Source organism: Lepisma saccharinum, chromosome 1 (genome assembly GCF_977018435.1).
Source record: "Lepisma saccharinum chromosome 1, izLepSacc3.1, whole genome shotgun sequence".
In the NCBI taxonomy this organism is placed as follows: Eukaryota; Metazoa; Arthropoda; class Insecta; order Zygentoma; family Lepismatidae; genus Lepisma; species Lepisma saccharinum.
In genome coordinates, this window is record NC_139229.1 from 58,727,149 (window position 1) to 58,742,922 (window position 15,774).

Sequence of the window (15,774 nt, forward strand, 5' to 3'; positions counted from 1 at the left end):
CTTCAGAGGGTTTCATGTTGATTGTGGAATGGACCGAGTTGTTATATTTATGTAGAAGTTCTGGAAGAATATTAATCCATTTATAATTACCTTGAAGTGTAAATTGTTTATACATAAGATTTTTCAAGGTTCTGTTGAATCTCTCTACAATTGAGGCTTTGAGATCACTGTAACTCGAGTAATGTTTTATTGCCCGGCTTTTAATAAATTGTTGAAACACTGAATTATAAAATTCTTTGCCATTATCTGTTTGCAAATAACGCGGTGATCTTCCTGAATGATTGATGATTGTCCTGATGGCTTCTGTAACACATGTTCCAGTCTTGGATTTGAGTGGCAGAGCCCAGGCAAATTTTGAAAATGTGTCTATTACAGTGAGTAGATACTTGTAGCCCTTGTTGATTTTGTCTAAGTTTTTCAACTGTCCACTTGACAACTCAATCAAGTCGCTCTGCCATAAATCATCTATGCCCTTTGTGACTACTGGGAGTCTCTTAAAATTATGTCGGGCTTGTCTGTGTAATTCATCAACAACTAGACATGATATGAAAACAAGAATATTGCAACTATGGGGTGTTCAGCAGCTGATACTACAGGATATTCTAAATATAATTTGTCCCCTATTTGTATTTTAAATTCCAGAGATCCATCATCTTCAACATAGGCTGTTTCTAATGTATTGGGGTCTGTAAAATCCTCTAACTCTACACTGGTGATTTTCACTTTGTTCTCAGCATTTGTTATTGATAAGGTGGGGTAGTGGTGTGCCTGTGGCTGATGCCAATATTTGATCTTGATTGGTCTCAATGTGCCCCCAACAAAAAATTGATAATAAAATTGTGCAGGGGATAGCATATATATTTTGCCACCTGGTGTAAATGGTGAATCATATTCTTTGTTGGGGATGCTGTACAATTCAAGAATTACTGAATGTTTTGGATTCTCGATTATGCCAGTTATTTCCTTTTCTGCTGTAAGCAATCTGCTTGTTACAGATTCAAGATGCTCATTGATGGTCCTAACAACATCATCATGGCCTGGCTTGATTTTTATGTCCACAACAAGTTTCTTGTATTGTTGCACAATCTCTTGTAGCTGGGTGGCAAAAACAGACAGAGCATTTGCTTGATTGGATTCCATGGTCCCTAGCTGTTGCTTGATATTAGCTACAATTTGTTGCAAATTTTCAACAATTGACAATTTTGAATTTTGAGCAGTAAGATCATGGACCTGTCTTCTGATATCCTCAAACAGGGCATGCAGTTCATTAATATGTTGATTGGTTGGTAGAGTGGCCACTGTCTGAGTGAGATGTTTGATCTCTGCTTGGATATTCTTGATATCTTCTGATTTCAATATCCTATTCACTGCCCTCTTAATATTTTTAAGTTCCTGTGATGTAGGAAGATTTGATACTGTATTTTGCAAAGATTCAAGTGCCAATTTCACATTGTTTAATTCAGAAGCATCAGCCACATTTTGCATAGCATATTGGAGCAGGGCTATATCTGCCTGAGAGGGTGTGGATTGTTGTAAAATTTCAAGTTTTGTTTGGATATCATCGATCAAGTGATGAAAATGAGACAGTTCAGATTCAGTGTTGAGGTTTTCAAGTTTTGTGATCTGTTGCTGGACACTAACAAGGGTATCTACAATCCCAGGCAGGCGGGATTCTTGTACATTTGCCAAATCACTTTGCACTGCTGCTATTGTACCCTCAAGATGGGTTATGGTACTTTGAATTTTTCCAAAATCTTCATATGTTTCAAGTTGCAGCTTAATATTTGCTACACTCCGAGTTATTGCATTCAAAGCATCAGAAGATGGCAAATTGTTCATAAAATTTTCAAGCGTCTCAATTTTTTCTTTAACCTCGGCTATGGCATTGTGCAGAGGATCCAGATTAGGTATTTGGAGTGATTGAATCTGTTCTTTTAGAGTGGAAATGACTAGATCAAAATCTTCTTGTGATTTTATGCTTTTGACAATTGTTTGGAGCTGTGTCTGGACATTATTTATCTGCTCTTCCAATTGTTGTTTCAATTGCTCGGAATTGGTGGTCTGGGTCTTAAATTTGGCTTGAAGAGCTGCTACAGCTTCTTCTAAACTTTGAAAATTATCTAATGTTGCCAGATCAGTATATTTCTGAAGCAGCACTTTGAGTTCAGAATCAATTTTAAGAAGAGGGTCCATGCATTGTGATTGTAAATTTGTAATTTCTAATTGAAGACTGGCATTGAGTGTGGTTTGTAAAGCTTGTAAATCACTTCTTAATTTCTTGACTCTGACATCAAGCATCAGAATCTCATCACTGTGATCTTCATGTCTTGTATGGCCAAATATATCATTAGGCATTTTTGTTTTAATGGTTATTTATTATAGAGTATCTGATTCTTAATTCTATAAAAAAGGGTATAAGCTTGTCATATGATCCAGGGACCTCAATATATAAGCAGTCACCAGCAGAAACAGTATATACAGTGCCAGAAATCATGTTTGAGTGCTTAATTCTATAAATATTTCTCCCTACTGAAATCTTGACATCACCCTCAGGGGTTGTAATAAATTGCAATTGCCCACCTACAGGTAATTGGTAATGATTTAAATTATTGTTAAATATGTACAATGTTTTGCCTGTTTCATCATCAACATCTGTAAGTATGCTGTTCAGATGAATAATTAACAAGCCACTCAGTTTAGACAGCATATCAGGAGAGGCTTGTGGTGTTGGAAGCTCCATAATTTTGAACCCAAATAAGTTCATAGGCATGTTTATTTATTTCAAATCATGCTCTGTAATTGGGCATTGTTTGCCACTTCTCAAATCACAATGCCCCCAAGGTAAAGTATGTATGCCACATGATAAAATGCATCTCTTATCATCATGTGGGTCCAGGGCCACTTTTCTTACAATATTTGAAGTCAATAAGTGATCCTCACTCTGAATTCTATTTTCTGATGTTTTGATTGCGCTACATGATTTGATGCAATTTTCATAATCTTCAAATTCAAGATCTTTGTCAACAGTTACTTTGCCAACGCCCTTAGCCTTTTTGACAACAGCACTACATGTTTTAAAAGTATACACCTTGGCACTTAACCCAGCAAATTCCACAATAACATCACCAAGTGTCTCATCTTTTAACTTGCCAGGCACCTTTTTGTTGTGGGGTTGAATTCTTGTATGTTCACTGGTATCAAAATATTGAAGCAATTCAGGCTGTGACATATCTTGATAAACATCTTCTGTTTGAATATCAAGAATAAAACTATCCGTGTCCATGTACAATAATTTTACACGATCACCATAAAAAGGTTTCAGCACATCATAATACAATGTTAACATATGTAATTTGGCCAATTCCAATATCACAGCCCCTACATAAATAGGTTTATCAAATTTGATCTTTGTTTTCTTCATGTTGAAAAGTGCCATGTGCTCATCATAAATTCTTCTGTAATTGAAGTTGGGCTTTGCAACCAATTTTTTGCTCAGGCTGGGGTCAGTAATTATTTTAACATCGGTATGTTTTCTGACATTTTCAATAGTTTTGCCATACACTGAATTCACCATCAATTTAAACAAGCCCTTATCAAATTGGCTCTTTGCAGATGTTCGAAGCTCCGTGTTTGTATCAATGTATGGTTTCAACCATTCTGAGTGCCTGAACCTCAAAACTTTTCCAACTTTGGTCACTTGAACACCATGTTTCATCAGGAACTGGAGGTTTTTGTAATATATGACATAGCGTTGTTTTGGCTCCAGTGTCATCATGAGCTTCTTCTGTTTAGAGCCAGGTGAGCACTGAACCTCGGGAATTGGGGGCAGATCAGAAAATTTGTTGTGCAAATGATCTGGAATTATCAGATCAACCTCTAAGATGAGGCCATAGTCACTGTCATCAAAGTCCTGAAGATCTTCAATATTGTAATTTTCAACCCACTCAAGCCCTGCATATGGCAATTTATCCATCATAGCGTGACCATAGAGGCTGTTTGCATCCACATACAGTATATAATTTGATGGCCGTGCTGGATCATAATCAGGCAGCATAATATGCTTGTTATTTGCTCTGGCATATCTCTGGGAACATTGCACCATCCCCCCTCTTATACATTTCTCCATAAACAGATACATATCTTGATCGTGGATCAGATCCAATTGCTTTTTGGTATTCAAAAACGTTGCGGCCCATGCTAGGCCCGGAGCACTGTAAAAATACACTGGGTCCAGTCCATAATTTTGCATGGAAGATTTTCTGAATGCCTGCAATATATCAGCTAAGAGGGTGACATCAAGTTTCAAATATGCCATGTGATAATCACCAAATGTCTTGCATTTTAAATTGTTCCACATCAACTGAGCATGGTGATAATCATCATCAGTGATTCCAGATCCTCTGATTTTGCTGTAAAACTCTTCTTGTGGTGGCAGGGAACACTCATCAAATTTAGAAAAATCTGTAACATAGTCATATGGATATACACCCTTCCGCCTAATTAATTTCAGGTCCTGATTTGGAAACAATGCACGTGTGATTTTCAAGTGATCATCAGGTAATTGAGAGGCCAGTGTAGCCAGGCTAGCAGATAAAAATCTGTAAGAATCAAGAAATCTTATGTGAATAGGAACACCACTAACTTTAATTATCTTGCTAATAGATATATATTTCTCATCATTTTCAGCTAAAATATTTAAATTCTGCTTCTCAAACCCCTCGTACCTGATCAGATGATGAAAATGATAATTGGATGCTCCATGGCAAAATATGGGGATAAATCTTGGTCTCTTGATCTTAATATTGCAGCTATTACACAGGGCCATTAAGAATTTACCATCTGTATGAGAATGGTGTTTCACCTTGATATTTGTATCTGAAAATTCAGAATCACATACCGGGCATTTTTCTGCATTGTTGAAATCTTCAATCTGTTCCTCTGTTAAAGGCAACATAGGCTTTGATTTTAATAAGATGTTAGATGCTATGTCACGGCACTCATTTTCTATTCTATGTGCAAATATTTTGATGGCATCTGGTCCCATGTATAAATCTTTTTTAGTAACAACACCATCCTGTACAACCACATAACAAAAGCTGGAAGGTTCATGTAGCTGGTATGATGTACTTGAAGATTCTTCAGGATCTGGATTGCAGAATGCAATAGGTTTGACGTTCGATTCGAAATCACAGACAATATATGCTGGGTGTTCCAACGAGGCTTCATACTTTTTGAATTTGCAATTTTCACTTGGATTGGGCATCACCATATGAACAGGTTTATGATTCCCACAGTATTTCAGATGCTCAATTAACTTGTTTTTGGCAATTTCTGCACTCTCTTCCCGAACCCCATTCACCATTTTTTGACCATCAAATTCAGTTAAGCATCTTCTGCACAACTTAAATATTTTTTTATATTTGTCTAGTTGTGTTCTCACTAAAGCTTCAAGATTATGTATCAGAGTATAATGGTATGTATCATTCCCTTCAATTAAGAGCAGATCAATCGGAATAGCAGATTCATCATCAAGTGTACTGATTCTGAGAGGTGCTATCAAGCAATTGCCAGTGGAACAAATAAATACATTAATAGATAATTGTTTGCCATTGATGTGCCTGGCCTTTTTTTCAAATTTATCAATATTCTGAACAGACATTGGATATTCCAAACCCTCCATTGCATCGTCAAAAAGATGTTCATGTTGTTTGTAATAAGTTATTCTCTCAGGATGCCTTGAAACTGGATACAAAGCAGCTAAAATACACCACAAAAAGCATTTCTGGTCGGTATTTTCAATATTGACCACGGCTCTTTTGTTTTTGATATTGGCAGGTAATGGCAGATATGTAGAACCTTGTAATGGGTTGAATTCAGAAATATTAACATATAACTTGTGCGGAGAGCCACATAGGCTCCATCCTGACTCTTTTGCTGCAAATTCAGAGTGTTTAATGTTCAGTTGATTTATCAATCTGCTTATTATTTTGTCCGAATTTGCATTTGAATATACAGGTACAGTTTCTGTTATGTGGGGCTGCGTAAATTTTGTGTCATTTGGCTTCTTATATTGTGCAAACAATTTGAGGGATAGCTTATAAGAGCCATTTTGTGCATTTAGAATTGCCTGGAGATCAGAATTTATACTGTTCAAGAAATTCTCAATGCCACATCTTGGCTCTGATACAAACCGGTGATCCCTTAATTGGCCGTTAAAACTGCTACGGATGGGTTCATAGCGTGGCTGCTTTGCTGCTCTGGCATTAAGAGGTGCTTCGTGCCTTCTTTTCAGACCAGATGTGGATGGTTGTGTTGATGATTGTGCAGAGCAAGTATTTTTATGTGTATATGTGAAGTATTGCATACTATATTCTCTATTGCATTTGGGGCAAATTATTGTGGGAGTTCTGTATTTGTCTGGGTTACAAATCTTTTGGTGTCTGGCCCAATTAGAGCTGGATATATTCTTATTGCACTGATTACAATATTTTTGATTCGGCATTTTTGCTGTTGTTTATTATATACAATTTCCTGGGTTTCAATTCAAAACTTTATACTGAATAAAAAATATCAGTTGGGTTCAGCTGTGTGCTTTGTGTGTGTGTGTATATGTGTGTAGGTATGTATGTGTGTATGTGTGTTAATATTTTTGGCTTTGGTATTTATATAAAATTTCCTGGGTTTTAAATCTAATCTCTATGCTTATTATGACAGGTTGTAAAGCCAATAGCTTACAAGTGGAAAAAGAGAATAAATATTCATTCACACTGACCTTCCGCAAATACCTGCACAGACATGCAGGACATGGGACAGCTTGACTCTAAATATGAGTGGATTACAACAAATATTTAAACCAAACAGGCCTGTAAGTATGAGAAGCACTGTATCAACACATCTGTTCTCCTCAGTCACTCTCACAATACTGGCTGATGCAATACTCGGGAATTTCTGTAAGTACTGGCGCTGAGGAGAAACATGCAAAGCAAAAATCAATACTACCGTCTCGGGAATTGTACACACTGACACAGAGGGGAATTACTTGAAACAGAGGGTCTCTGCATATTACATTGTTTTAATATTGGATATGCAAGTTGAGGCTAGGGTCCAATTAAACTTAAACTAGAAGTAAATATGTGTGTATATGGGTGCATGTGTGTGTGTATATATAGCGTTTTTGCTTAATTTCTGGCGTGGCCAAAAATTGACAAGTTTATGGACAAAAATCTGGCTGATGCAACTTTTGTAAGTATACACAAATCAATCTGAGAAGAGCTCTTCTTTTCTGAAAAATTCCCGAGGGCATTTTTACAAAAATCTTGAATTATGCAGAGTTCCACACTTGAGCAAAAAGCTCATATGACCATGTTGAGCAAGTTTTAAGTGTAGCAAATCTGCTTGAGGGGGGCTCTTCCTTTCGTGGGTTTATCCCACCGTAAATACAACTACTACAATCAATATGTGATTCTGTAATAGACACCTCAATTTGACGTCATTTCTCGTCATCCAATGCTCTCTCAATGTCGGTGCTCGACCCCACATGTTTGTATTCATCTTGTCGCCGGGTGCAAGTTAGGACATTCCCCGCGAGCGACTGGTAGTGGAAGTATGTCAGTCGTGCAGAAGTGATGGCTTGCACGTTTGCATGGGAGTGTTTTCTTTAGTATGAAGTCCAAGTTGCTGAATTAATGAACTGTTTTATGCTCAAATAATTGCGAGAAGAACATTCTCTTCAACTAGCGTGAATTTCATAAAGTATTAAAGTAAGTATCCACGTCAATAAGTAGCGTACAAAGACACTAGACAGCAAGTTACGAGGTAGGGCGAAAGTATTAAATTATAAACCTTTATAGAATAGTATAGAAACAATTTTGGTGGATAAACTTATTCTACTAGACATCAGCTTTTATGCACATATTGATGCAATTGAAATAATTCTACACGGTGTGGTATTTGAAAAATGGCATACAAAATTCGCATTTTGAAATTTCTTAAAGTATGTTTATGCTGTTGAAATGATTATAATATGCATAATTAATGATTATTGTGGGTAAATAAGCTTTGATGTGCTTATCTAAAAGATTTACTTATGTGCTCTAGAATGTGGCGCACAAAATTAACAAGGCTGCCCTTCTGCTTAATATACATCACGATTACAGTAATTGTCTAAGTTACAGTTCCATTAATTCAATATTCCTGCTAGCAATTCAGTCTGGTCATATCGGGATAAAATGATTATCTTGGCCACCAAGAATACCAGGTCATCTCACGGAGTAAAAATAAAGTTACTTTCCAATTTTCGATAACCCGCTTCTGCGCCTTGGTTAACCGAGACGATGAGAAAGAGTGGTTAATTAGACGAAGTTAAAAAAGGGACGCGCCGAACTGTTCACTCTTTTCAATGTATCCAACTTGTGAGCATCCCTCCATCTTCCCAATTCTGCCAAGAGTGGCAGAAAAGCGAAGGAAAAAGAACAAATTAATCAATCAACAATTTCATCACTTTACAATCCATCTTCATCTTCGTGTTTAATGCAAGGTATATGGAAACAGCGTAACTAAATTGATACGTACAAATAAGAAATTCGAACCATATTTTTCACATAGCTAATACTTAATAAATTAACGTATTCATTTAATGCTAAATTCACAGAATCTGCAGTGCATCCTAGTAATTTGGCAAATATGAGTAAAGCATTTCAAACTTGATATGTTATATCATTCAAAATGTACCATATGATAAGAGGTGTGTGTAGATATACCCAGCTAACTGTTTAGCTAACTGTTTAGCAGGGCCGCGCATAGAGGTAGAGAAGGAGGGGAAATCCAGTGAGCAAAGCCAGAGCGAAGTAGGGAAAGCGGGTAACTCTAGTTGCTTCCATCCTCCGATTACGCAATCCCGTTCCTCTCACTGTTCATTGGTGGAGCCGTCTCGCGTCATTACTTGCGCAGAGACTTGTTCTCGTTCGTCTGTTCCACAGATAGCTAGGACAGAGTCTACTTATTCAGCTATGTTGTGCAGTTTAGTCAAGTTTCATGACGTATTCATAAAACGAAGTTCCATGTGATAAATGTGTGGTTTCTAGAACGAAATTTATCAATATCAACAGCATAATATGGTTGAGAGTATCAATCAGATAATATGTCCACATTTATTCTGTGAAATTAGTAAGTTATAGTTGGCCAAATCTCGCAATCCTTTTAATTTCTCATATTTTTCAAATGTGCAACTTTAAAAGGAAGAATTGAATTTATTGGCTTTGGTTAAGTTATCTTGCAACTCTTATACTAGGATTTTGACACCACCCTTATCCAAATTGAAGCGATATGTTTATTTAATGTCATGTACCGTTGTATAATAACTGAAGGGTAAACATAACTGTATGCAGGGTGGTATTTGTAGGGGGGATGGGGAATTTCCCCCCTCTGGATACTTGTTCCCCCTCTGCTTGATAAATTTTATCTATGGGGGAATGTTATATGGCATAAAGTCATTATCTCATGCTGTCCCTAGACAGTCAGTAGAATCCCCCCCCCCGCCCACTGGAAATTTTTTAAATACCACACTGACTGTATGAGTGCTGAAAGTTAAACATAGTTGTGTAATAACTTAACCCTCCGTCATCCGCGCCTTCATAGTAGCACAAATGTCCCGCGCGCGGCACTCAGTGTCGCCCTGTCAAAACCAACTTTATTTAGATGAATTATGGATGCAAATTGATTTTGACTTACCCTAGCGCTTACTGGAAATCATACGATATATTTATGAACGCAAGCAGTCCATTTCGGACATTTTTATTAGCAAAACTAAAACTAAAACTATATAAACTAAAAACATTAGAGAAAATATCGGACGGAAGTACATGCTTAGACTCTTGAAACAAATGCACCAAAATATTTTTCCAAAAGTAATTAAAATTTTGCCATATAATAAAGTAACTAAAAAATGAACTCACCATTCACAAACTTTTCAACGTATTTTTCAAAACGAATTGAAATCATACAACTTATATGGGCTTAGTAAGGAACTATATATTTGTTCCAAAATTCTCAGTCAAAATCTTGCTGACTCGCAGAAAAAAGCAATGAGATGAGTAAAACAGAACTCGAATATACTTACAAAATATTAAAATTTTCAAATCTCAATATGTTTCTTCTACCTTTACGAGTTATACGTGAAAAGAGATAGCTATACAAACTCAAATTAAATGGACGGAAAGTTGTCACTTTTCAATATCGTTATTTTGACAACTCTGACATTTCTTATGGGTACTGCAATGGTTTCTGCATACAATAAATTTGCATTTCGAACAACATACCGTCGGTTTATTCTTCTTATATCCGCCACATTCATGGCTGGAGTGCTATGATTTAAGATAGGAGACGTTCCCGCGCGCGTTACTGAGTGCCGCCTATGTGGGACCGGTCACTTCTGAGGCATGTAAACAACTGAAAGAACGCCAGAAGAAAATGCGAATGTCTATATGTTTTCGTGGGAATAGTGTAGATAAGTTACCTAGTGCTTTCCAGACCATTGTTGCACTGGTAAGGAAAATAATTCAAAATTTCAGAAAAGGCGGCATTTAGTGCAGACGCCCGTGTTACGGAGGGTTAAAGTTATACAGAGCTGTGTAATAACTGAAAGTTAAACATCAAAAATCTAAAACGGTTGTCCAATGAACACCCCCAATATCCTCACCTTTGTTTCACCTTGCCATCAACAAGAACAACAAAAAACTCCAATAGAACAAGAAACGATTTAAAGACATCGCTGACGACACGTCAGTCTTCTGTTGTTGGATTGGAGCTGTCTTGTCTCCTAAAAAGAAAAAGAGGTAATAGGTCAGATGAAATCAATTTGAAATTCTCTGTTTTTACAAATGACGAAAATGTTTACATAAACTGCATGCTAGAAATTAATACTCCTGCCATTGTTCGAATATGCCAACAATAGGTCTCTGTGATAGAGAGAAAAAATAATTCCTTTCACGAAAATCCATTTTTCATATTTTTTTTTAACAAAAATGTTCAGTTTCAAAAAAAACTCACAAACATCTCTTCAATTGCGTTTGTGGAATAGCACCAAGAAAATATGCATGAAGGACATCAGTCGCTTGTCGGATTTAATGCTGAAAGATCCGTGATTAATTGTGTCTTGCTCGTTTTAGTAAACACAAATACGCTTTTAAACCAATTTCGGGGAAAGTGTTTTAAAACGTCTTTTCCTAGCGTGAGAAAAGATTTTACAATGTGAAGGTTTTCCCTTTGAGCAAAATTAATATACAGGGTAATTCAAAATGAATGGTACAACTTTACACAGTTATTATGACGTTATTATTTATGATAGAAAATCACATTATAGAGATTCAACATGGGAACCACGTGTAATGCGGTAAACATCCAAACGATAATCAAGTACTTGCTATGCACGAAACAGAAAGTCGTTGTCAACGGTTTCGAAGGCACTATCAATTTGCAGTTGTAACTTTGGGAAATATTTCGGAAGGTTGAAACATATTCATTACTACCAAAAAGCATGCGGAAATGTCTTTGCACCATTGTGAGTGAATCAGTTCTCGATATCTCCAACACACAATACGCCTTCTACTGGTCATCAGCCATTTAGCGACACTGGCGATCCTGGTGGAGGATTGGCTAAGCAGAATAAGCCCGCTAAGTGGGAATAAAACTTCCAGAGTTCTTCTTTATATTGATGCCTTGTCTGATTTTCTATCATAAATAGTAACGTCATATTAACTGTGTAAAGTTGTACCATTCATTTTGTATTACCCTGTAGAATGTTTGCAAAGATCCATAAAACAACAGAAATGTGGAACACGACGCAGGTCTATATTCGAGTAAAAAAAGGGATAAGAAGAGTTTACCCGCTTGTGTGGCACTTCTTATCTTCCTCCTACCTATTTGTTCCTGTTTTCTGGATTCCTTTCTCAAGTATTCGTCTTCCTTTCTCGGTATTAGAATCTATATCTGATCTGATCTATATCTTCTTCCTCACTTCTTCCATTATTCGTTACCACTATTTCTCTTGCCTCATTTGTCCTTTCTTCTCTCACTTTCTCCTCTTGACTTCACCTGTTGCTTATTATCTTCGATTCTCTCTCTCTCTCTCTCCCTCCCTCTGCCCTTTCTTTTATGACAGTCTAACTCTCTCTCTTCTCATTTTATTTCCTACCTCTCTCTTTCCCCTTACTTCTTCTGCCCTCTACCCTATCTTTTATTGTATTCTACCCCCTCTCTCTTTTTTGTCTATCTTTCGATCTCCCTCCCATTGCATCTTTAGTTCATTTGTTCGCTCTGAGTCAGTGGTTCTCAACCGCCGCCTTTAACCCGCGACTCGATAAATTCGTTTTTTAAAAAGTCGATACTTCATTACAACAATTTTATTCGTCAATACCTTTCAAATTTTTAAAAGCATTTTTTTACACATTAATTAATATTAACGTGTTAATATATACTATTATCTTTTTCTTTTCTAGCTTTAGGTCTGATTTTGAATAATCATTAATAAGATTTAGTTAACTGTTTTTATTCTTAGGTGAAATACGGAAATTAATTTTATTTGATAAAATTTTAATCATCCACCTACATTGTTGCGAATAATCTAATGATACAGAAAAGCTACGTAAAATAAGAAAAAAATGAATACGATTTATTAGGAAACAAACATCATTTTAAAGTAAAATAAAGATTTTGCGGCAAATTATCCATGCGTTCTAAAAGATGTGCACAAGGAATCAGAACCATTTATTTCACTTTAGCATATATGTTTAAACTTAAAATTACGAAATAAACTATAGAAAGTATAACTTTAATTTTTCAAGTCCATAGTTATTAAATATTGCTAACAATGATTTATGTGACAAACCGGCTCTGTCGAAAAATAACTGCTAAAGATAAGCGTATATGTTTCATTTCAATTTATGTAAGTTGTTAATTTTCAAAATACAATTAAATGTTTATCTTACCTTCCGATACGAAGACATGTATGGTGTCAGATTCCGTGTTCGATGCCCTGCAGCTGTAGTTACCAGAGTCGATATACTTTGCGTCTGTTATAATGAGTCTGCTATGGGTCTTGGGACCCGGCTCCGTTTTCACCGACACGCCACTGCGTCCAGTGTCGTAATTTATCATTCGGTCGTTGTGGTACCAGAACACATATTGAGGCGGTGTTGGGCTCTGAAAAGATAGGAAATTTATTCGTATAATGCACAAAGCTAGATTCTGACGTTATAACTGAAAGCGCATGTTGTATTAGAAATCATTTAAAAAACGGTGTACATTAGAGTGCTGTTGGAAGAGGATTTCGGTCGAGCGCCAAATAGTTCGCAAAGACATCGCTAGATAGCGTAACAGTCGAACAGGCAACACGAGTGGTATGCACTCGAAGCCCAGTTGTAGACGTATAACAGTCATTTGTCTGTGATAGTGGGACCTCAAATATGGATCGTGAAGTGAAAGGCGCAGTGAAATTGAAACTAAAGTGCACATAGTAATCAAATACTTGTTAAAATGTTCAAGTTTAGTCAATATTACCAACACACGGTTATATATGAAAATGAAATAGATGATGGTGGGCTGAAACTACCAAAGTGGACATTTTACACATACGTGTCTACGATTATTGTCACATTAAAATCATATTCAATTGTACAAGCTCAAGGGTGGGAGACTCAACGAGAACGAGCGAGCGAAAATGGTACCATGCAGTACCCTAGCACGTAAACTAAATGAAATCACTATTCGTACTTACAAACCACTTACAAACAATATCTACCCTCTAATTTATTTTACCAAAAAAGAGGCAAAAACTTTCATAAAGTACACCAATGTATATGTACAGTGCTCAAGATACAATAGCCACTACAGTAAAGATTCATAAGTGGGAAATGCATTTAAATAATCGAAGAAAGAAAAGAAAGCACACACAGTAATGAATCCATTCTGGATCTCGGTAACAACAAAGAATAATAAGATGTTTATAGCAGTTCCATCTATCGACAATTTTGTCAAGTTCTCCTTCCCTTGGATATTACTCATTCCAATGTAAGTATACTTTGGGTGCCTGCTTGCCACCCGGGAAAAACAGGTTTGATTCCCGGAGTGGGTAATTTCAGGTGGTACTTTTAAAGCAATAACCCCCCCCCCCCAATTTATTAGAGGTTTGTCCAACCTCTAATAAATGGGTACCTGCAAGCAACCCTCGGTGTAAAATGGCCCTAAAATTGGGGCAAACGTGGAGTGATGCTTTTCCCCCAGTTATGAGGATTCTCATAAAGATTCTCCAGCACTAGGTTAATTTTCATAGGCCCGTAATCTTCTGTCTTTCACGGCACCTCTCCTCTGTGTTTTCACGCTACAATTTAAAAATTTGAATTGTACGAAGTGTTTCCACATATCTAGCGGGGGTGGGGGAAGGGCAAGTGTCTCTCTGGGCCCTCTCTGCGGGCGCGGAACTGAATCTACAATTTGAAGTGGGATCCGAACCACAGTGCAATGTGCCTCCACTGGGCATCGAACTCGGGACCCCTATATTACAAGGCGACGACGTTACCACTAGGCCATCGGGGCTTTGGTCTCCGAAGCCAGAAAACAGCGATCGGACTCGATGCGCTAACCACGCGTTACCCAATGGAAAAACCTTCTCTTGCAGGCCTTGGTCCTAGAGGACTTTGGATCATGGAGTTACGTTTATTTTTAGTTACTACTTGTAGATTCTAAATTTAATGTCTACAAAACTTACAATTTTTTTTACAATATATTTACCACAGGGTCGATTCTTCAAATTAATATTTGCTCGAACTTATTAAACTAATATTTACTCATATGTACGATGTGGAAGAACTGTGCGTTACAGCGTCATCTAGATTCAATATTTGGATTAAAATTTTATCCGAAGATATGTCACGGAACGAGACAAGTGGGGTGACTTCGATGTATCTCGGTTGTGTGTGTGTGAGAGTCTGCCGAGTGATATCCTGTCCATGTATGTCATGTGATATTGTAAATTCAAGATGCAAGATCAAGTTCTTGACGGAGAAACACATCCCACTACTTCCGCAGTCGCCATACTCGCCTGTTCTTGCACCTTCAGATTTCTTGCTGTGTTCTACACTCAAGATGGTACTACGCGGTGAACCTTTTCCATCAACCAAAGAAATCAAAGAAAATACATCTAGTTGAAGGCCATAGCAAAAGAGACGTTTAGTTACAGCCGGCGCGTTAGAACGGGTCTGTGCAGAGGGACTGTCTACCTCCAATAGTTACGGTTTCTTTGTGGATAACGTACCTATTATTGTGGTAGGAGAACCATCAAAATATGGGCCTTTTATATTGCGATCTATCTAGTTTTCTGGCTATCTATGTGTCCCAGTACATACGTTGGAATTTCATACAGAGCTGCGCTTACACACTTCTGGCATATACACACTTGACATTTGTGCTGCCACCTGGAATGTTTTATTGGAACTAATTTACACACTATGGAAATTTTCCACTATCCGGGGAAGCTTCCAGAGTTAACTCAAAATTATGCAATTGTACAATTTCATAATTTCCTGTGGAATTGTGAATGGAGTTTTCCCAGAGATCCAAGAAATGATTCCCAACCGATTTGATTCTCCGGTGTAAAGGTGTGTATTGTAACACAGTTCCTCGAAACGATTAATCTGCCAACGCACGCACACAATCGTGGTGGTATTGGTACCTTCGTATCGATAGGTGTTTTACACGAAGGCTCCTCCTATCTCTCTACTT

The 15,774-nt window shown here is 37.2% G+C and overlaps 1 protein-coding gene across 2 annotated transcripts in view; it reads right to left on the reverse strand.

Moving 5' to 3' along the window:
* Positions 1-15,774, reverse strand: part of LOC145996322 (lachesin-like) — a 414,321-nt gene that overhangs the window by 42,348 nt on the left and 356,199 nt on the right. For both annotated transcript variants that reach the window (XM_083132778.1, XM_083132827.1), the window contains exons 7-8: positions 12,984-13,197; positions 10,697-10,816 (exon numbers count right to left, since the gene is read on the reverse strand). In XM_083132778.1, coding sequence (XP_082988904.1) covers positions 10,704-10,816; positions 12,984-13,197 — 327 coding nt within the window. In that variant the 3' untranslated portion in view covers positions 10,697-10,703. The remainder of the gene's footprint in view (positions 1-10,696; positions 10,817-12,983; positions 13,198-15,774) is intronic.